The sequence below is a fragment of the Eumetopias jubatus genome, unplaced genomic scaffold (assembly GCF_037043125.1).
Source record: "Eumetopias jubatus isolate StellerSeaLion01/CBP00866 unplaced genomic scaffold, mEumJub1_p1.0 scaffold_11, whole genome shotgun sequence".
Classification (NCBI taxonomy): Eukaryota; Metazoa; Chordata; class Mammalia; order Carnivora; family Otariidae; genus Eumetopias; species Eumetopias jubatus.
The window spans coordinates 125,553,831-125,577,249 of NW_028274817.1; the positions used below are offsets into that span (position 1 = coordinate 125,553,831).

General features: G+C 50.1%; 1 protein-coding gene across 1 annotated transcript; it reads left to right on the top strand.

The window, feature by feature from the left end:
- The first annotated feature begins 1,058 nt into the window (after positions 1–1,058).
- On the top strand, positions 1,059–22,431 carry ARSD (arylsulfatase D). Its single transcript, XM_028115018.2, has 10 exons — positions 1,059–1,131; positions 2,800–2,949; positions 8,770–8,891; positions 10,590–10,712; positions 12,963–13,386; positions 13,570–13,706; positions 14,991–15,125; positions 17,210–17,372; positions 18,638–18,759; positions 21,200–22,431. The coding sequence occupies exons 1-10, from the start codon at positions 1,088–1,090 to the stop codon at positions 21,556–21,558; spliced, it is 1,779 nt and encodes a 592-aa protein (XP_027970819.1). The 5' UTR covers positions 1,059–1,087; the 3' UTR covers positions 21,559–22,431.
- The last annotated feature ends 988 nt before the right edge of the window (positions 22,432–23,419 follow it).

Genomic DNA, 23,419 nt, shown 5'->3' on the forward strand with positions numbered 1-23,419 from the left:
TTTTCAAGCGATTATGCTCAGTGCGTGGATGCCCTAGAGATTTAAGGAAACCCAGAATTTGGGGGCTGTGCTGGGTATTCAGTGTTCTTCCGCTCTGAATTGGGAGGTCACTGCATGAAGACCAAGCTCCCAGGTCCACTGGCTTTGCACTGGACATGCCCAGGATGGGACACCAGCAGGACGGGGATTTTATTCCAGACCCCGCACCCACGACCCCCTCTCTGCACACACGCACCCCTGCACCCCACCACTATCACTCTGCTGAGGCCACCATAACAACCACCAAGACAGTAGCTTTAACCCCGTAAATTTATTCCTTCAAAGCTCCGGATGGGGGAAGTCCGAGATCAAGGCATGGACAGGGGGGGCTTCTCCCCGAGGCCTCTCAGGAAACGTGAGCTAACTACCTCTGCCAAATCAAAGGCAAAAGGGTCTTTTCTCTGAACATATCCTTCAGCAATGAGTTTTCAAGAAACACCCCCAGGAGAGTTAAGGCAACCTACCCCAACCCCCAAGCTTTTGGCAAGCCTTAATTCGCAATCACTATCTCCCCCAAATGCAGAACTGAGTTGGAAAGGGAAAAGGAGAACTCGGGGCAGCTAATGGGGTCGAGGACGTGGATATGACTACCAGGTAGACCCCCGATGTCAAGTCCCTGGGTGCGGGTCTAACTAGCCTAGGTGGCATCTAAGCCCTGCCCCACCTTGGCCATGGAGAAGGGGGCTGGCATCCTGGACCCTAGGGAAACAATTCGCATCCAGGCAGCCTGCTTGCACGTGGCCAGTCCCCAGACCTTTCGAGAGCTTGCTGGAAAAGGGAGCTCCCTGGCCGAGGGCTGCTGGGGTTCCCCGAGCGCAGGCCCAGCCGGGATTTAGCACCCTCTCCTCCACCCCAGTATATCCCGGGAGTGCCCGCCCGGAGGTGAGTGGGACTCGGAAAGATCAATTCCCGGAAGGCCTGGGGCGACAGGACATTAAACGGATTGGGGCGGGACAGGGCCCTCCCGCCGGCAGGGCTCCGCTGCGTGGGCGGGTCCGGGCACCTGGCGCTGGGGACGAGGTCCTGCGCGCCCGGCCCGCGCGCGGCCATGGGACCCAGGGCTCCGAGGGGATGCAGCGCGTCCGCTGCCAGGTGCGCGGGGCCCGAGGACGCGTCCCCCACTCGGGACGGGGCTGGGGGGCTGGGGGAGGTGCACACTGGGCGAGAGTGGCCTCCGGGACGCGCGGGCGGTGTGTACTCCTTGGCGTGGCCAGAACACAGCTAGACGTCCGTCTCGCAGTCGGAGGGACGCGGGACCGGAGAGCTGACGTCGGAGGGGAGGGCAGAGGAGGCCAGACGGAGGGAAGGGGGGGCGGCCAGCGGAAGGGGAACCGCCAGGCTGGTGCTCGGAGGCCACGCCCCGGCAGAACGAGGCCTGGTCGCGATCCCGCACTGCGTGGGACGCGCTCCCTCGCCCCGAGTAGCCCCCACGAGCAAGACATGCCCCTCAAACACTCTCCCCCTCATAGCGCTGCGGCGTGCCCCCCTAGCACGTGCTCCCAGCCAGCTAGCCCCGGAGCGCGGCCGTGTCCGCAAACCCCAGTCGCTACCACACGCCCGGTCCCCCCCCGCCTTGATTCCGTCCCCCCCAACAGCACGGCGGCGTCTCCCTCTCTAGCACGCGTTCCCCCCACCCCCGCTCCTTTCCTCCCCCCATCCCCCCTTTGTTCCGTTCCCCGCCCCCATCCCAGCCCGGCCGCACCCTCCCCCACTCTGAGACACGTCCGGCCCAGGCCCTGGATGCCCGCCTCCCGGAGCGCGCCTCTTCCTCTTTGCACGGCCCCGCCCCTGCCTGGCCCGGTCCGCCAGCCGGAGCGGAGCCTTGACCGTAATCCCAAAAACATGGCCAGTCCCCCAAGACCCCCTCGGCCGCGTCCCGGCCCACTCCTCCCCACCGCCCTCTAAGACGCACCAGGCCCGCTCCCCGCCCGGAATGCGGCCACCCCCTTAACGCTCCACCTAGGCCCTGTCCCGCCGCGCCTTTCCAGTCCCTGCCGCCCTGCTCCGGACTGCTGGCGCACCAGGGCGCAATCAGAGGACCGGACAGCGGTGGGGGCCCTGCTGGGGGACCCCGGGGCACGCTCGCGCTGCCAGCCAGGAGCCAGGAATGAGGATCAGGGCGCTCCAGGCCCCGCGTCCCTCCCGCTTTATGGGGCGGGCAGGGCCGGGGATCCGCGTCCGGGACGCCCCGGATCCCTTGTCCCGCGCGGTCGCGGGTGCGCCCCGGCCTCGCTGGCAACGCGCGCTGCAAGCCCGTGTTGTCACTACTGGGTCACACCAGCAGTGCCGTGTCTCCCTGTCGTGGCTGGGGTGCTTTGAATCCCACATTCTTCCTTAAAATGCATGTCTCCCGCCGCTCCAGCCCTCTGGGTCCGCCTCCCTCCTGTGCGGTCGCTCCGGGGACGGAAGGCGCGCTCTGGCCGCCTTTGCACCGGGAAAGGGAGGAAGGCGCGGCCCGGAAGGCAAGCGCTCAGCCCTCTGACCCTGCCCTTTAGGGAGCTCCCCACACAGGTAGCAGGATTAATGACCAAGTGGAGGGGAGGAGGTCCCTGGGCAAAATCCTCGCGCGTTCCCGTTTTCTGCTCCGCGTGTTAGTATGCGAGCAGTCCGAACAAAAGGAACCAGCACCTAGATGGGATCCCTCGGTAAACCCAATTTAGGGCAAATGCATGTGCCTTCCCAGCAAGCGGCTTTGAAATACCGACTGAACATTCCCTAAATCGTCGACGTTAATTTCGGCCTTTTTGTTTGTCTCTCCAGGGACTCTTTGTCGGTTCTACTCCTTCTGTGTTTGCTCTCGAGGACTTCCGAGTTAAAAGCTGCAAATGCCTTTAAACCCAATATTCTACTGATAATGGCAGACGATCTTGGCATTGGGGATCTTGGTTGCTATGGGAACGATACGCTCAGGTATAATGTCCTGGTGATGGTGGGGGTCCTGGTGCTGTGTGTGTGTGTGTGCGCGCGCGCGTGCGTGCATATGTGTGTGTGTGTGTGTGTATGTGTGTAAGGGGCTGCATCTGGCTGAATGATGCATTTAAAATCTGCCTGTACTGGGAAATTCCTTAGCGCCTCAGATCTGAACACCCAAGAAATTATTTTTTGATCGGGAAGCAGGGTCCTAAACTGAAATGTTCAAACAGCGCAGCACTCTGGCGCGTGGGTGTGTTCCTTTCTTAGGGCTGCCTGAACAAAGGACCTCAAATGGAGTAACTTTAGACAACAGGAATTTCTTCCGTTTCAGTCCTGGAGACCAGAAGTCTGAGATCCAGGCAGGGCAGGGCCGCTGAGATCCAGGCGGGGCAGGACCACTGAGATCCAGCCGGGGCAGGACCATGCTCCCTCCCAAGGCTCCAGGGGAGGGTCCTTCCTGCCTCTTCCAGCTTCTGGGGCTCCAGGAGTCCCTGGGCTCGTGGCCACGTCCCTCCCATCTCTGCCTCCGTCCTCACGTGGCTTCTCCTCTGTGTGTGTGTCTCCTCTTCTGTCTCTTACAAGGACACCTGCCCTTGGATTTAGGGCCACCCCAATCCAGGATGAGCTCATCTCAGATCCTTAAGTAATTACACCTGTAAAGACCGCGTTTCCAAGTCACAGGTCCTGTTCACAAATACTGGGAATCAGGATGTAGCAGCTCTGCCCCTGGGGCTGCTATTCACCCACATGGGGAGCTTAGTGTGTATTCACAGTGCGCAGGCTTCTACCCCATCCCTGCTGGCAAACATGTGGACGATGATGTTTGCGTGGTCTATGCAACAGGAGGAGAAAAGGAAGAAAAGCACCCCATTCCCTTTCTTTTAGGAAGACCACCACCCCAGCATCACACAATCTGCCTTGCAGTAGCTGCCCACCTTGGGACTGGCCTACAGAGACCCGTGCCCACCCCCTTTGGTCGCAGTCTTCCCAACTGCAGCAGAACTCTGCCCTGTGTATGCAGGGATCTTCCTTCCCCGCGCTGAGCCTGCCCAGTTATACTTTTGCCAGAACAGACCATTCACCCAGTGAAACCCGACAATTCATTGGCTTCTGGTATCTTCAGAGAAGTGCATCCATCACCACGGTGCATTTTAGAATATTTTCACACCCCAAGAGAACGCCGTGCCCTCTCCGAGCCATCTCTCCCTGTAATGGACTGAATCGGGTCCCCCTGGATTCGGATCATGAATTCCTAACCCCTCAGGACCGTTTGGGGCCTGCCGCTTTGGGTTAAGAAAACGTAAGCCAGTAAGAAATTAAGAAACTGGGATTGCATGCCCAATACCACCGCTAGGGGGCAGCACCCATGATTACTATTAGTACTATTTTTATGTACAGTGTTTTGCCTTCCAACTAAAATATAATATATTTTATATATATATATAATATAAATAAATAAATAAAATAAAAGACGTTGAGCCAACAGGCCACATGGGTTGCAGGGCGCCCCTTACAGACGTGGGGGCCATGCCCCTCGCGATCCGCCTCTAAGGAATGTGGGTATTCTGCACAAACCTACCACACTTCCCTGGTCTTCAACATGTTTCCACTGCATGTCCACCCACCCCAACGCGAGCACGGCACACCCCGTTTAACAATTCTGCCCAAGTAAGCTATCAAGGCTGACAGGTAGAAGACTTAACTTGGGTTTAAGAACCACCCGGTTTAGAGAAACTGTCTTTGCTTTCCAGGAGAATTGGCTGCACGTGCTGTAAGGCCTCCTTCCCTTCATCCTTAGGAGATTTGCTATGAAATTGTTCCGACTCCTTTAGCACATAGTAAGTGAAGCTTCACTAGTAAGCCGTCCCGTAGAATTCTCTCCAGCGACCACGGTATTCACTGTGCATGCCTAAATATGCTAGAAGGCGCTTGTGTTCAAAATCAGGTCAGACACCCTTGTTTGCCAATCACTCTGGTCCCACATGTGGGCCACACCAGGTCTGTCTTTCATATCTGGCCTCGTAAGAAATGGAAGTGGAGAACCCATGAGGTGTGTAATGAATGTGTAGTTACCAAGGGTCAGGGGAACAGGAAGTCAGGACAGAAGAGGGAGCCCCGGGACTGGCTCTGTGGCCCCAACCCTGCTTCTGAATAGCTGTGACATCAGTCACACATCCAGCCTCAGTTTCCCCTCTTGATATAAGGCCATTGGATGATCTCCATGTTTCCTTCTGGGTCCATGATGCAAATCATGGAAGTGACTCCCTGATGCTCTAACAGCAAAGCCACACCAGACATGTGTTAATGACGGAGACGAGTCTGTAAATACATGTGAAACCTGCTCGTTTCATTAGCATAATAGGAAGAAAAGATATCTCTTCTTTCAGGAAAATCTCATACATGCCCTGCCCCTCCATCCCTTTCATGACAGTCACTGGGCTGTTTCTCAGCGTATTTATATCATTCTCAGACACTCTCATACTTTCTCTCTGTTGTTAAAATGAAAATATCTGATCCCACAGGCCAGAGGGTTATTTAAAAGGAAAAGAATGCATAAAAAATGAAGGGCACTTGAGAGTAATATTTTAAGATTATATTTGCCAATCAACTTGGTTAGGGAAAGAAGGAAATAATGTAAATTGATCGAGAAGCACAGAATTTAAAATCAGTAGCATTTTTCCTGTTTTAAGGTATCTTTTAACAAGTAGAGGAATGAGATTCTGCAGAAGATTTCGATGCTGAGGTTGAAACCTGTGCTGTTTTTCATTCTGTTCCACAATGTAGATAATCATGAAGACATCTGTAAGAGATGAATACTTGAAAGAAGAGAGATAGATAGCTAGACAGGCAAATGGATGGATGGATGGATGGATGGATGGATGGATGGATGGATGGAAAGATGGAAGGAAGGAAGGAAGAATAGAAAGATGGATGGAGGGCTGGATAGATGGATGCATGGATGGATGGATGGATGGATGGATGGATGGATGGATGGATGGAAAGATGGAAAGATGGAAGGAAGGAAGGAAGAATAGAAAGATGGATGGAGGGCTGGATAGATGGATGCATGGATGGATGGATGGATGGATGGATGGAAGGATGGATAGATGGGTGGATGGATGGATGGATGGATGGATGGATGGATGGATGGATAGATGGATGGATGGATGGATGGATGGATAGATGGGTGGATGGATGGATAGATGGGTGGATGGATGGATGGATGGATGGATGGATGGATGGATGGATGGATAGATGGGTGGATGGATGGATGGATGGATGGATGGGTGGATGGATGGATGGATGGATGGATGGATGGATGGATGGATGGAAGGAAGCATGGAAAGAGGGGTGAATAGATAAGTGAGGGAATGGATGGATGGGAAGATGGATGGAAGGATGTGTAGATAGATGATAGATGATAGATTGGTAAATAATAGATGGACTATTGGATATCAAACTCATCAAAGAGATGAGTGAATGAATGGATGGATGGAAAGATGGATGGAAGGATGGGCAGATAGATGACAGACTGGTAAATAATAGATGGACTATTGCATATCAAACGAGATAGAACTTTTGTAAACTGAAAAATAGGTCAGAGCTAATATAATTATGGTTAATTAGTAGAATCCTATAAGCCCTTGCAATTCATGGTCATAGTTTAGTCAAAAAAAAAAGTAAATTTTTACAGTTGGGTTATTGAAAACAACCAGCATGAGTACAAAATGGGTGATTTTTAATAACAGCCTTTCTGTTTCGGTTGGTTGCAATTTTAAGAAGAGTCAAAGGTGACCAAAGTGGCCAGAACAGTCTTGACTGACACAGCTATTCTCCAAAAACAGAGGCGTGGCAGGGCCCCAGCAGCTGCCTGGAGGAGCAGGCATCTGAAATAGTAGCTTCAGCTGTGGTTTCTGGGCATGCAGGAGGGGCCTGGAAGCCACAGCTGAATGAGTACAGACAATAGCTTGCAAACAAGAGGGAGAAGGCACTCTCTCTCTTTAAATAGGAACAAAGCCATCAGAAAAAAAGCTTTAGTGGTCACAAAGTGGATGGGTGGTCGTGAACTATCGGAAAATCTATGATTAATGGGAGATGGGAGCCTGAGGATGGAGGTGCTTGAGCCACAACCCCCAGAATGCCACACTCGGTGGATCTTTTAAGTCACACGGATAAGGTGTGACTTAAGGAGGTATTAAACCCTCCTTTGGCACTTCCCAGCTCCAGGGACGGACAAGTGGCTCAATCTCCCAACTTTGCTTGCCTCCTCGCAAATGCGGAGATCACTCCGATGACTAGGAAATCGTTGGGATGAAAGATAACACAGGGATTCCAAAAATGCAGCTTTTCACTTTAGTAATCTCCAAAGGTGTTATATTATTCTATTACTACACTAACTCAGAACTTACTTAGTGACCTCCCATGCATTTACACCAAACATCTTTTGAACACTTTCCTTCTGCCCATGACCCCTGTGCTTAACCAGCTTCGAGGATTTTGAAGAATACACGTAATTTTTCTTTTTTTTTTCAGACAACGTATACTATGTTCACTCAGAGGGATCAAAACAAAAGCAAAAATTAAAACTAAAAATGTGTTCTTCAAAATTGGCAACGCCATATGAGTTAGTAAGAAAGGTATTTACCACAACGTTTGGAGAATGGTCTTGGCCGTGGTCTTGATGCGTCTGAAAGATCTTGAACCCCAAAGCCCGCAGTAGGGCTTTGGGATGCCCACTGGCTCCTAGAAGTCCTTCAGCTGGCCTATAGCTCCTTCAGGATTCATCTTATTTCTATCCTCTCTCCATAAAACTTATGGACAGGGACCCTCTAGGACACCTGGCATCCTTCCACTAGCAAGCAGTTTGGGTCACAGGGATTTGGAAGTGGCTTGTGTCCAAGAAAATAGCATCCACTAGCGCCATGACTCAGCCTGGGGCTGCCCAGACCCTCAACAAAGCCATGGTCACTTCTGCGTGCTCTGGGGGAACAGGGACACTTAGAGGCTCTTCTCCCTGGTAGATGATGGTTGTGGACCACTCAGCTCCCTCAGCGCCCTCCACCAACACTCATACTCAGCAAAGAAGCCCTCCACGCATGCCTCAAGTCACCTCCAAAGATCCCTTTAACCTTGGGGCCATTGGACCACCTGCCCAGTAAGGAAGTTTTAGGCATCGGCTCTCAAAGATTCTATTCCAGCCAATATAAATATTCCAGCCAGTGGCTTCGGTGTTCATGTCTTCCTGTCTCTCTTTGATCCACTTGCTCTCTACTAGTTAACCCTTTCACATGGAAACCTGGTGGTGTAGGCAGGAAAGGGGCACTCCTTCCCCATTCGATTGGGAAGACCGTTTCCCATTTGTGAGATAGAGCATGCTCACAGAAGAGCAAAGAGTAGCAAGCTCTAAAAGACCCAGCTTCTTGGCCACAGCTTCCTGGCTGACAAAAGCAGACGCAAGAGCAAGGTGGTGCACAACTCTTATTGCTACACACAGCAAGAGCATCAAGGGAAACTTGCTCCTGGCCACCAAGAGCTTTGGGTGATGCGGTGGGCTGGGATGGTGGCTGTGCACGCGGTGGGTTGGGCTGCAGGCCCGGACCGGGGAGAAGGGCTCAGCACCTTTTGCAGCAAGTGGTCCTCAGTACATGTGCTCATGCTGGTTGTTTTGGGGGTGGGTCCATCTGCCTCTGCGAGACACCATATGCAACCGCTTATAAAACCCTCAAGAAATACTCATGTATACCGTGCCATGCCTTTTGGTGCAGGGATCCCTGTAAGCCCCGTCTTGACGGGGATGTTTGTGTGTGGTTTGCGCAGGACACCCAATATCGACCGGCTTGCAGAGGAAGGTGTGAGGCTCACCCAGCACCTGGCGGCCGCCCCCCTCTGCACCCCCAGCAGATCTTCCTTCCTCACGGGGAGGCACTCCTTCAGATCAGGTCAGTGTTGTGGGGACAACTGAGAAAGGGGCACGTCTGTGTCCACTCATTACTCGTCCTTAATATTAGCGATGGTTGAGATCCAGGGAAAACGGTGCAGATAGAATCTGTGGTGACATCACCTAGAACTTACATAAAGAATCCTGTGTTTGAGGTAGTCAGGCGATGATTTGGTTGACTGGGAATTCAGAGTGGAACTCTCCAAGGGTAGCTGGTTAGGGTTGACATTGTGTTTATTTGTTTAAATATTTTAGTCGGTCTTGATGTGTAGTCATGATTTCAGACAGGCTCTGAGAGCATGTAGGGGGCTGAATGATGGTCCCCAAAGATCCCACATCCTAATTCCCGGAACGGGTGAATGTTTCCTTATATGGCAAAGGGGACTTTGAAGATGGGATTAGGTGACGGATCTTCGGATGGGAATGTTATCCTGGATTATGCAAGTGGCCCAGTGTCATCACAAAGGCCCTTCTAAGGGGAAAGCATTAGGGTCAGAGTCGGAGAGGGACAAGGAACAGCTTGGTGAGATGCACTGTGAGGCTGCAGGAGGGGGGCCCTGATTTGTTTGTCCGTGTCTGCTTGAGCTGAGTGCATGCACACCCTGTGACCCAGCAATTCCTAGGTAGGTGCCCAACATGTACACACATGCACGTTCTACAGAAGATGGAATGAGCACGTTCGCAGCAGCACTGTTTGTACGGTGCAAACACGGACACAGTTCATCAGTGGAAGAGTGGGTTAATAAACTGGCACATTCACACATTGGAATACTGTTGTCTTAGTCTGTCTGAGCTGCCGTACGTAATACCACAGAAGGACCAGCCTAAACAACAGAGATTAATTTTCTGATCATCTGGGAGGCTGGGGGTCTGACATCCAGGCGGGGCTGGAGGCTGGGAGTCTGAGATCCAGGCGTGGGCAAGGCTGGTTCCTCCTGAGGCCTCTCTCCATGGCGTGTAGACTCTGCCTCCTCCCTCTGTCCTCACGTGGTCGTCCCTCTATGAGTGTCTGTGTCCTCAGCTCCTCTTCTTATAAGGACCCCAGTCCTGTGGGATCAGAGCCCATCCCGATGACCTCATTTTTACCTCTTTAAAGACCCTGTCTTCAAACACAGTCACGTTCTGAGGTGCTGGGGGCCAGGTCTCTACGTGCAAGGTGCTAGTAGCAGCCAGTCTCCCCACCGAGTTGTGACAACCAAAAATGTCTCCATGCATTGCCAAGTGTTCCTTGGGGGGCAGAATCACCTTCGGTTGGGAACCATTTCATAGACAGATCATGGATAGAAGATATAGATAGACAGAGATAGATAGATGGATAGGTAGATAGATAGATAGATAGATTGATTGATAATAGATTGATAGATGATAGATTAATAGATAGATACATGATAGATGAATAGATGGATGGATGGATGGATGGATGATAAAGAGAGAAAGAGAGAGAAACAGACAGAATCTCTCATGCCAAGGCAGGGCTTCTCAACCTCAGCACTGCTGACATTTGGGCCGGATGATTCTCTGTGGTAGGGGCATCCTGGGCACCGTAGGGTGTTTCCCCTACCAGACGCCAGTAGAACCCCTCCTGCAATTGTGACAACCCAAACCAACCCCAGACAGCGTGAGCCACGTTCCAACCCAGGCAAGAACCCCTGCTGCAGTCAAGGGAGAGTGAGTGCTTGCTCTCTGCTCTGCTCCACAGGCATGGATGCTGATGATGGGTACCGTGTCCTCCTGTGGAACGGGGGATCGGGCGGACTCCCCGTGAATGAAACCACGTTTGCGAGAATCCTGCAGCAGCAAGGTTATGCAACCGGCCTCATAGGTACTCATATGGTTCAAGGGGATGGAGAATCAACCATCGAAAGCACCTGTTTCCCAACAAGGCAAAAACATCCCATGTCAGAACCAAAATAGGGTGCTGACCCCGTCTGGTCTCTCTTGGATTGGTCACATTGTTGGAACTTCTGTCATCGACAAGCAATTTTAATTCAACATCTTGTGAGATTTGCCTCTTTCCTTCCGTTCACAGGCTTTGTATTAGGGGCTGGTCTCATAGGCACCCGCTGCCTGGCACCCCCCAAAACTCCAGCCTCCGTAAGGAAAGCAGGTGTTCAGCAAAACCACATTGTGCAAACATTTTAGACACAGAGCCACACTTACTATTTAGGGAATGATGGGAATCCTCTGGAGAGCCGATTGTCACACATCATTAGCAAGGGCCAACCTGGTAAGAGCACCTGTCTGAGAACAGTGCTCTGACACCTGCTAGGTGACTTCTAAGCAGATGGGCGCCCACCTGTCATGGACCACATGCTTGTGACCGCTTTCGTTCCTTGCCTCAGCCTGTGTGTTTAGGAGTGGCATCCCGTCTGAGAGGAATCAGAGGCCCGGTGACGAGGGCGTCTTCCCCAACCCCTTGGTCAAGGGAGGGCTGGGTCGGGTCTGTGTGCAGGGGCTCCGATTTGATCCCTCACCAGCTCTTCCACACTCAGACTCACTGTTGAGTTCAGAAGGGACCATGACACCCCCACTGCGTCAGGGCGGTGATTGGCTGGAGGGGTGGGGAATCACCCTTACCCCCTTTTAAAATGTCCTGCTACTTTAGAAATAGAGATTATGTAGATATACTTCCCACAGAGCTGGAGGCCGAGAAGCCCAAGATCCAGCTTCCGTGTCTGGCGAGGGCCCTCATCCTGCCTCACAGAGGACTGTCTTCTCTCTGTGTCCTCACATGTGAGAAGAAGGGCTGGGGATCTCTCTGGGGCACTGATCCTTTCACGGGGCCTCCACCCTGAGGATCTGCTCTCATCTCCAAGGTCCCACCTCCAAATTCCATCCACCTCAGGGTCAGGTCTCAACACAGGAATTTCGGGAAGACACAGATACTCAGAATATAGCATATCCCATTTTCAAAGACATTTTCAAGGACTTTGTACACATCTGCTCTATCACCTATATTTCTCTTTTCAATCCTAAGAAGTAGAGCGAAGCTTCTTAGCCACCCAAATTGACTGGAACTTTCCATTACCAACTCACCACCATCGGGTCAATGTCCTTGACCCCACAGCCACCCAGGTCTCTCCTACTCTGTGGGTGGAATCGTGTTTAAAATTAGGTGAGTAGGTTTCTTTTGTGTTTACTGGACTTGCAGACCTGTTTATCGGTTTGTTCTGTGCAACTTTACTCTTCTGGTGCACACACCCCATCTATATTCAGACAAGGCTGTTCTTCACATTCCACATACCTACCCCATCTCAGCATTTTCACTTCTTAAATGGAAGCAGGCACGTAAAGGAATGTCCCTGGGCTTGGAACTAAAACCAGTCCTACAAGTTCTGAAGACGCTTCGTGAGTCATGGGAGGGAAGAGCAGGGCGGGACCCAGTTTAACCTCTGCACCTGGGAAATTAGGGCAAACAGTACCTTGGACCCTTTCCTGTTCTATCTGGTAGCTCAATTAAAGCTGGCTGAGCATCTGGAGATAACCCAATTCTTGTATAACCTGCCAGAATTTGATATATGGGCTTCCTCATGTTCCATCTCAATGATATTATAAAATTACTGCCTTTGGAAAGAATCTATTATAAGCAATTCTTGCTTACTAGTTAGTGGAGTGAGTCACTTCCTTCTGCTGTATCATAAGATTATTCTAGAGCCAGCTCCTGTTATCAAGTAGTTGTCTTTTAAGTAAGAAATATCGTAAGTGATATTTTCTGAGTGATTTAATAGCAGAATAGTGTAGGGTTGCAAACTTGTAATTCCCGACAGCCCAGAAAACTTTAAACCTTTAATCTTTTTCTTTAAACCTTTAATCTCTTGATAACGATCATGACCTCCATACGTTTGTTCGGTATTTGCAAAGTGCAGTGTAACCATTTAAAAACACACCAGGATCAAACCCATTCATTTTATTCCTTTCTATCTCCAATTTATATCATGTTCCTTTTCTATTTCAGATTTTGCTGTTTGCATACCTTCATTTTCATTGGAGCATCCAAATTATTGAGGTGATTGGTATCAGACAGAGTGCCTTCCATGTGTCTTCTTGTTTAACTTCTTGCTCTTATTTTCAGGAAAATGGCACCAGGGTGTGAACTGTGAACTCCGCACCGACCACTGCCACCACCCACTGAACCATGGATTTGACTATTTTTATGGCATGCCTTTCACGCTTGTGAATGACTGTCAGCCAGGCAGGCCCCCGGGACTGGACGCCGCGACTAGAAGCAGGCTGTGGCATTATACCCAGATGGCGGCACTGGGGGTCCTGACTGTTGCTGTTGCCAAGACTTGCGGGTTAATCTCTGTGTCCTGGAAGGTAGTCCTGGGCGCAGCCAGCCTCGTCTTCCTCTTCTTTGTCTCCTGGTACGCCAGCTTTGGGTTTGTGCGTCGTTGGAACTGCATCCTGATGAGAAACCATGACGTCACAGAGCAGCCCATGGTTTTGGAAAGAACGGCGAGTCTCATGCTACACGAGGCAATTTCCTATATTGAAAGGTAATCCCACTTTTAAAGAGGAGGTGAGTTCTCATAGCACCTGAGTCTCTTTATCATCTTTGGAATTTCTTAAACCAGCCCTGATGGGGAGGTGAGTTTCAAGGACTCAAATGGATCAAAGGCTGTTGAAACAGGATCAAATACAGGTGTCATCGTGTCTGAAGGATGTTTTTCCTCTCTCAGAAATAAGCACAGGCCATTCCTTCTGTTCGTGTCCTTGCTGCATGTACACATTCCCCTGGTAACTACAAAACAGTTTCTTGGAAAAAGCCGGCACGGCTTATACGGCGACAACGTGGAGGAGATGGATTGGCTTGTAGGTAAGTCAAGGCACAGCTGTGCTTCATTTAGTCTCACCACTGAACTTTGGTAACAGATGGGCCACCTCACTAGGAACCAAGCTGCAATAAAGAATAAGAGAAAAGGCAAAGAATAGGGAGAAAGTTTCCCATATCATTCATGTGCTCCTTCAGCACTTCCGATCCCTCGGCCTACTTCTGCACAAAATCATCCTACAAAGTGTATTATTTAAAGCCATCATGAGGGGCACCTGGGTGGCTCAGTCGGTGAAGCGTCTGCCTTGGGCTCAGGTCATGAGCTCGGGTCCTGGGATCGAGCCCCACATCGGGCTCCCTGCTCAGTGGGGAGTCTGCTTCTCCCTCTCCCTCTGCTCCTCCCCCATCTCTGTGCTCAAATAAATAAATAAAATCTTAAAAAAAAATAATAAAACCATCATGAGACATTGCAGAAAGTGAAGCAAGAACTCTGTCATTCAGGGCAAACAGACCAACTTCACTACGGCCTGGAGAAAACCTGGAGAGATCCAGCGAGATTATAGATTGTTTTTTTCACACTGAAGTATAGTTGATACATAGTGTTACCTTAGTTTCAAGTGTATATAGATTCTTGAAAGAATGTAGACATCTAAATCCTTGCAGGATCCGAGGGCTTATCCTGGGAGAAGCATAGGGCTACAGTAGACCAAGTAAAGAGGCAAACAACCCCAAAATGGGAGGGTAGATTACATCATGCTTTAAAAACATGCATTTCCACTGCTGTACATGCCCGAGTGGTGTAAAATCTTTACTTTCAGTGCTTTAGATGTGCATTTGGTCTCCGTAGATAAAGCAAGTGCTTGGCTTGTAGATGGCTCGGCTCTCCTGAGCCTTGGCCCCCATGTGCCAACACGCACAGATGGATGCTCACAGCTCTGGCTTCCTCCCGTCTCAACGGGGTTGTCCCATCAAACCCTTTCTCACCACGTGCCCACCCCCATGCGCTCATTATGGACACACGTATGCATGCCAACAGTGCCCATTCAGAACACTCCATTGCTGGCATATTGGCTTTAGGCGTTTATTCTGTTTTCCATATTAGTATCACTAATGATCACTAGTGATACCTCTGTAAACAAGATTCTGAATCCTGTGGTATCAGGAAAATCAGATAGGGGTTCACACTTTGTGATCACATTCATAACGACAGTCTCCTGGTAGGTGCAGAGTCCCCTTATGGGACTTTCTAGCAAGAAAGGGCAAATTTGGGTTGAATTCACTGATGCTGTTTCATTGGCTCTGTCCTGAATTGTTCTATTTCTCTTAAAGGTGAAATCCTTAAAGCCGTTGAAGTAAACGGTTTGAAAAACATGACATTCACGTATTTTACCTCTGATCATGGAGGACATTTGGAGGCAAGGGACGAACGTGGCCAGCTGGGGGGATGGAATGGAATATTCAGAGGTGAGACCAATGCATACTGGGGGTTAAAAGTCAGATATGTGACCCACCAAATGATTCCCAGTGATACAGGCTGGAGAGCAAGCAGAAGGGGAAAAGAGTCTGTGCTTTCAAAGGGGGATTTTCTTGAGCAGCTCCTATACACCAAGTTCTATCCAGATGCCAAGAGAGAGAAAAAAAGACACCTGCACTTCCCTTAAAGAATTCACATTTTAGTAGAAGAGTGAGATATACAAATAAATAATTAAGATAAAATTGAAATAAATGCCATCCTAAATCCAAGGTAGCACAGTAACCATAACCTTAGTTATATGTGTCCCCGTATTCCACAATATCATGCGAGATTTAGGGCGTGATACCTTTATATTGTCATCTTAAAAGTCTGATACAATTGTTCTGCATGATTCATGGATTCCATATTTATGAATTCATTCACTTGCTAAAATGTATCTGTAACCCCAAAAATCAATACTTGCAATGCCTTTGTACTCATTTGAACAGCAGTAAAAATATTAGTCGCCTGACATGCATGTTCTCAACTAAGGTTGGATGACGTAACCCTGTGCCTACAATTTCATCTCTCAGACTATAAACATTTTCACAGACTCTTTAGTGGCCACGTTTTTATAGTTTTGTTTGCTTTTTGTTGGTGACTTTGCTACTTCAAATGGCTCCCAATCGTAGTCCTGAAGGGCTGTTCCCTGTTTCCAAGGGCAAGAAGCTTGCGATGTGCCTTAGAGAGAAAATAGGTGTGTTAGATTGGCTTCGTCCAGACAGGAATTCTAGCGCTGTTGGCCGTGAGTCCAATGCGAATGAATCACAACATCTACTCAATAAGGAGTCTAAACCAAAACACACAGAAATATACTGATTAGCTGATGAAAATACGGGGACCAGAGTCTCCCTGGAACTGAGCCCTATATTACACCTGAGAGTCGTTGTTCAGTATGAGCTGTTTGTGGTGACTTTGTAGAACATCACTCCAGGGAATGAGAGTCGACTGTATATGTTCCTATGACTTGGAAGTGGCTTTTTCCTCCAATCCTCCATATACATCCCCAAGCTGTGGAGTAGATTCTCATCATTCCCGGTGGTGTGTTCTACAAACAGCCTACCCCTCGGTTTCTGACGGTGGGACCCGGAACAGAGTACCCGCCAAGCCACGCCTGACTCCCAACATGCAGAAGGGAGACCTGATACCCAGGAGTGAGGCTGCTGATTTGCACTAACTTGTTACGCAGCAGTAACTTGTTACGCAGCAGTAACTTGTTACGCAGCACTAACTTGTTACGCAGCAGTAACTTGTTACGCAGCAGTAACTTGTTACGCAGCACTAACTTGTTACGCAGCAGTAACTTGTTACGCAGCACTAACTTGTTACGCAGCAGTAACTTGTTACGCAGCAGTACAAAACAAAGGCAAGCCCATTACAATTTTTGAGCTGCGACAAAGAAGCATTTATTTAGCAAGATTCTGAACACATCCCTCCCTGTTTACAACTCTCCTTCTGTAACGTAGGATGGCTTCGATTTCCATACCCGGAGTTTAGGAAGTGGAAGCACATTGTCTAATGCTCAATATTTGTGTGCATTTCCCAAAGAGCCAACCTGGACCCCAACTCACTGCTAAGGGTCCCAGAAATGAAGAAGAACCAGGAAAAGGGGTAAAGGAACAGGTGTATGGTATGGCGAGCAGGTGGGAGAGGAGGAGAAGGGGGTCCAAGATCCAATTCCTAGTCCTTTCAGAAAGAAAAAGGACGGAGGAAGACGGGGACTATGAACCATGAGCGGTATGAAATCCCAGTGCCAGTTACAGCTCTGAAGCCACGCATTGCACACCCCGTGCGTTCGCGTGGTCACAAAGACCCGCTGAATCTCAAGAGGAGAGCATATGGACTCCACGTGCGCATAGGGAAGTGACGAGGTTCTGGGATTATTGCTGCAAATATTTTTGGGAAATGCAGGCTGCCACCGTGTGTGATTACGTGTGGGGGGGCCCAGGTAGATACACACAGACAGACAGGTGCACCCAGGGGGGTGTGTGGATGGGACCATCTCCTGGAGAATTCTAATGGTGTTTACTTACAGGTGGCAAAGGGATGGGGGGCTGGGAAGGCGGCATCCGTGTGCCGGGGATCTTCCGCTGGCCTGGGGTGCTGCCGGCCGGCCGAGTGATCCACGAGCCCACCAGCCTGATGGATGTTTTCCCCACCGTGGTCGAGCTGGGGGGCGGCGAGGTGCCCCAGGACAGGTACACATGTAATGAGGTCTCCGTCTTCCCCAGTTCCTCACAGCTGTCCTCTTCCTATTTTACACGTAGGGGAGAAACCCTACCACAATGTGAGAACGTTCGGAAAGTTCTCACATCCTCAAATGTAGGGGACAGCCTAAGGCAAAATAATCATACTCACTTAAACGCGATTAAATAAAATACTGGGTCCATCTACTCATTTTGCCATTTTGGTAAAATTTTATAACTCAGCACAACAACGAGGAGATGAAAGCATTAGAAGTCAATCCACTGAAACACATCTCCCTGTGATTTCCTGAGATGCACTCTTGCCTGTATGTTGATGAGTGACAGCACGCTTTAGAAATGATTTATCACCTCAATATTAGCACAGAACCAAAGACTCTTGCAAATACAAGATAAAAACAAGGCAGTAAATATTTTGATAATGATTTCGTTTTACTCCATTTAAGGGAACAAATAAATACTCCTGTATAAGAGAGACAGAACCAATCGTTATATGTGCAGGTGTCTGTGTGTTTATAAAATAAGACATATATCTTAAGAATTGGCTCATGCAGTTGTGGAGGCCGATGAATTGAAATCCTTATGTCAGGCCAGTGGGCTGCAAACCCAGGCAGAATTTCCCTGTTACAGTCTCAAGGCAGAATTCCACCTTCTCTGGGAAACCTCAGTCTTTGCTCTTGGCTGCCGTCAACTGATTCTGTGAGGCCCACCTTCACTGTGAAGGGGGCTCTGCTTTGCTCAGAGTGCACTGATGACGGATGTTAACAGTATCTAAAAAAATGCCTTCACAGCAACACTCAGACTGGCGTTTCACCAAATCACGAAGCACCATGACCCAGCCGAGTGGGCACAGAAAACAGAACCACCATAATTAGGGTATAATTAAAATAAAAGTGTTCTACAACCGTGAGGGAAAATACTACATTTGTACATTAAGTTCAGATTGAGGACTTTTTAAAAAATATGGTCATGTGGCCATGACTGGCAAGGTTGGGATGGTGTTTATATGTCTGTGAGCTCACTGTGTCTGTGGCACGGCATAACCAAATGACCCCACAACTTAGTGACTTTGTGTTTAGAAACAGTGACATGCATCTTGCTCAACAACTTGCAATCTGGACAGAGTTGGGGAGACAGCTCATCTCTGCTCCTCTTGCCCCATAGCAGGGGCCCTTACAAGCTTGGAGGTTCATTTTCAGGTGCAACGCAGCCTGAGCGGCCTTCGCCTGATTCCTTCTTGTGTCTCTTTACTGAATCAGGGTGATCGATGGCCGTAGCCTGGTGCCCTTGCTTCAAGGGGCTGCTGAGCACTCTGCACATGAGTTCCTGTTTCATTACTGTGGAAAGCATCTGCATGCAGCACGCTGGCATGAGAAGGACAGTGAGTACATGCCTTTTCCCAGTGCCGGGGAGGGGCGGTTGCATTAGTCAGGGTTCCCCCTGAGAAACAGAACCAAGAGTGTGTGGGATGGACGGATGGATGGATGGATGGATGGAGGGAGGGAAGGTGGATGGATGGGTAGATGCATGGATAAGTGGATGGATGGATGGATGGTTGGATGGACACATGGAGGGATGAATGGATGGATGGAGGGAAGGTAGATGGATGGTAGATGCATGAATAAGTGGATGAATGGATGGATGGATGGATGGACACATGGATGGATGGATGGATAGAAGGTGGATGCATGTGTAGATGCATGGATAAGTGGATGGATGGACACGATGGATGGATGGATGGATGGAGGGATGGATGGAGGGAAGGTGGATGGATGGGTAGATGCATGGATAAGTGGATGGATGGATGGATGGATGGACACATGGATGGATGGATGGATGGATGGAGGGAGGGAAGGTGGATGGATGGGTAGATGCATGGATGAGTGGATGGATGGATGGACACATGGAGGGATGGATGGATGGATGGATGGATGGACACATGGAGGGATGGATGGATGGAACGTGGATGGATGTGTAGATGCATGGATTTGTGGATGGATGGATGGATGGATGGATGGATACATGGATGGTTGGATGGATGGATTGATGGATGGAGAGAAGGTGGATGGATGGGTGGATGCATGGATAAGTGGACGGATGGATGGTTGGATGGATGAATGAATGGATGACACATGGATGGATGCATAGGTGGATGGATGGACACATGATGGATGGTTGGATGGAAGGCAGATGGATGGGTAGATGCATGGATAAGTGGATGGATGGATGGACACATGGATGGATGGATGGATGGAGGGAGGGAAAGTAGATGGATGGTAGATGCATGAATAAGTGGATGAATGGATGGATGGATAGATGGACACATGGAGGGATGGATGGATGGAACGTGGATGGATGTGTAGATGCATGGATTTGTGGATGGATGGATGGATGGATGGATGGATACATGGATGGTTGGATGGATGGATTGATGGATGGATGGAAGGTGGATGGATGGGTGGATGCATGGATAAGTGGACGGATGGATGGTTGGATGGATGAATGAATGGATGACACATGGATGGATGCATAGGTGGATGGATGGACACATGATGGATGGTTGGATGGAAGGCAGATGGATGGGTAGATGCATGGATAAGTGGATGGATGGATGGACACATGGAGGGATGGATGGATGGAAGGTGGATGGATGGGTGGATGCATGGATAAGTGGACGGATGGATGGTTGGATGGATGAATGAATGGGTGACACATGGATGGATGCATAGATGGATGGATGGACACCTGATGGATGGTTGGATGGATGGATGGATGGGTGGGTGGACAGATGATAGATCATGGATGGATGGATAGATGATAGATGATGGATGGATGATCGATAGGATAGATTAATAGATCATGAAATAGATAGATGACAGAGAGGTAGATAGGTAGATAACAGATGGATGATAGATAGAGATAGAAGATAAAGACAGATGTAGATGAATGGGTGGGTAGAAACAAGAGATTTTTCAAAGAATTGTCTCATGTGGCTGTGGGGACTGGCAAGTCTGAAATCTTCAGGGCCAGCCCACAGTCCCGCAGGAGTGGATGCTGCCATCTTGAGGCCAAAGGCTAGAAACTCAGGCAGAATTTCTGTGTTGTGCTCTGCAGGCAGAATTCTTTCCTCTTTAGGGGACCTCAGTCGGCTTTCTCTTACATCCTTCCGCTGATTGTGTGGGGCCCACCCACAGTATGGAGGGCGGTCTGCTAATGTAAATGTTCATCTCACTGGGGAAAAAAAAAAGCAAACCCATGACGGGGACATGCAGATTGGTCTTTGACCGTGTGTCTGGGTGCCATAGGCTGGCCATGATGACGCATGAAATGCAACATCACAGAGCAAATCTCTTTCTGAGAAGCTGAGAAGAATCAGTATCTCGTGGAGAATGATGGCTGGTGCTGGGCACATGTACAGGGGAAGGGAATCTGAGGGCTCCACCCCGTACCGCCCTCTGGTTGGCTTTATTATCTGCCCTGTACGCAAATGCACCCCCTGAGGACACAGCAAGAACTTTCACGATGTTGATGTGTCCTATTTGCTTCTGTTAATGAAACTAGTATGGGGACGTGGAGCAATTAGAATGAAGGGTCAGAATGAAGTAAGCACGGCCCATAGGGTTATCATCCATGCAGGCAGCCTCACCGAGCACTTTGGGAGGAGTCCCTTTGCCTCTGTGTGCCTGGACCACACCATATAGACACACTTTGCAAGAACCACTTGCTTTTCTTCTCTCCTCTCTTTTTATTTGGATGGGATGTTGATGATTTCCCCAGGGCTGGTACTTGGGTCAGGTGTTCACTGCTCTCTTTGTCTTTAGGTGGAAGACTCTGGAAGGTCCACTACATGACACCGCAATTCCACCCCAAGGGGGCGGGGGCCTGCTACGGCCGAGGCCTGTGCCCCTGCTCTGGGGACGGCGTGACCCAGCACAGCCCGCCTCTGCTCTTTGACCTCTCCAGGGACCCTTCTGAGGCAGAGCCCCTGTCCCCTGGCTCCGAACCCCGGTACCACGCGGTGGTAGCACGGGTGGGCGAGGCAGTGGATCAGCACAGGAAGACCCTGAGTCCTGTGCCCCCCCAGTTTTCCCTGAGCAACATCATCTGGAAGCCGTGGCTGCAGCCGTGCTGTGGAACCTTCCCCTTGTGTGCATGTGGGCAGGACGGAGGTCCCCAATGAGACATGACCTCACACTTGGCAGGATGCCTGTCATCAGACAGACAGGGGGCAAATCATGTTGGTGAGGATGCAGAGAAAGGGGAATTGTCTTGCACTGTTGCTGGGAATGCAAACTGGTGCAGGCATTCTGGAAAACAAGATGGAGGTTCCCACAAAAATTAAAAAACAGAGCTATCCTATGACCCACTGATTGCACTTCTGGGTATTTGGTCAAAGGAAATGAAAACGGGATCTCAAAGATACCTGCACTCCCATGTTCATAGCAGCAGCCAAGACCTAGAAACAACCCAAGTGCCCATCGATGTGGTCCATCCACACAATGCAACACGACTCAGCCACGAGAAGCAAGGAGATCCTGCCCTTTGTGACAACGTGGACGGAACTCGAGGACATTATGCAAAGTGCAATAAGCCAGACACAGATCCAAAAATACCACATGATCTCACCGATTCGTGCAATCTTAACAAAAAAGAAGGGAAGGGTGTGTTCGGTCTTGGAGGGACGCAACCCCATGCTAGCAGCCTCCTGGCATTTCCAAGCTCTACCACCCTCTGCCTCATGGCCTGGGGATGGCTGCAGCAGCTCCAGCCACCACATAGACATTCCAGGCTGCAGGAAGAAGGGCATTCCTCCCAGCAGAGTCAGCCCCTGTGAAGGGGATTCTGCAGAGGTTCTAACCCTGGACTCCTGCTTCCCTCCGTAGAAACAACTGGGAATTGAGACATTCACTCTTTGAAGTGGGCACATACCTGCAGGGGGTAGAATCAGGGTTAGTCTCATCAGCCTAAAGGTGAGACCGGCTTTATAATGACTTGTCCGAGGTCTTTGATACATATTTCATTGCCAAATTACTTATTTAGCAAATTTCGAGGTTCCAGCTGGCTTATAAAACCTCAAATTTCCCCAAGAAACCTCCTCCTGGGCTTTTTTTCTTTCTTCCGCGCCCCCCCCCCTTTTTCTTCATCCTCTATGACTTCCTTGTCTGCTTCTCATGAGTCAGTCCTTTTTGAGTGAAACCTTTTTCCACTCGCAAAACACGGCCAATATCCAACTCTACACATACATATTTTTTATTGTTATGTTAATCACCATACATTACATCATTAGTTCTTGATGCAGTGTTCCATGATTCATTGTTTGTGCATCACACCCAGTGCTCCACGCACAACGTGCCCTCCTCAATGCCCATCACCAGGCCAACCCATTCCCCCCAGCCCCCTCCCCTCTAGAACCCTCAGTTTGTTTTTCAGAGCCCATCGTCTCTCATGGTTCGTCTCCCCCTCTGACATACTCATATTTTAATGCAAAACTGACTCACAGAATCAGACATGCAGCAGGGAGGGACGGGGGGAAAGACGCCGGGGACGGCCTGCAGATCCACCGGGGAAGGAGGCAGCCCAGGGCCCCAGGGCGGTGATAAGCGGGATGCACTCCCGGGGTCAGGGCAGAGCAGAGCTGATTTACTACCCGACGGAGCAAAAGCCTTATCTTAATCTCCGGGGCCCTGTGTCTTTACTTGCCGCGAAACATTGGCAGCTGTGGCCTAACCGGTTAGACCGGCTGTAGCGTAACTACGTGCCACCTCCCGCTCCGCCAACCCCGGGAGGCAAGACAGACTCCTCCCCTCCGCTGTCGGCTCAGTTGAAACCGAGTTTCCTCCCACAGACCTTGGTGCTCGGTCTGCAGACACAGCAAACGGGGAGCTTTGCACGGACTGCCGCTGAACCCCCAGGGCTGCCTGCCAGGTTCCGTCTCTGGCCGCCTTCCTGTCCCACGCCTTTACTGCAAGCTCTGCGTGAGTGTGAGCAGGCTCTGAGGGGCCTGGGAGTGCACTCGAATATCCAAACTAGGGAAATTTTGC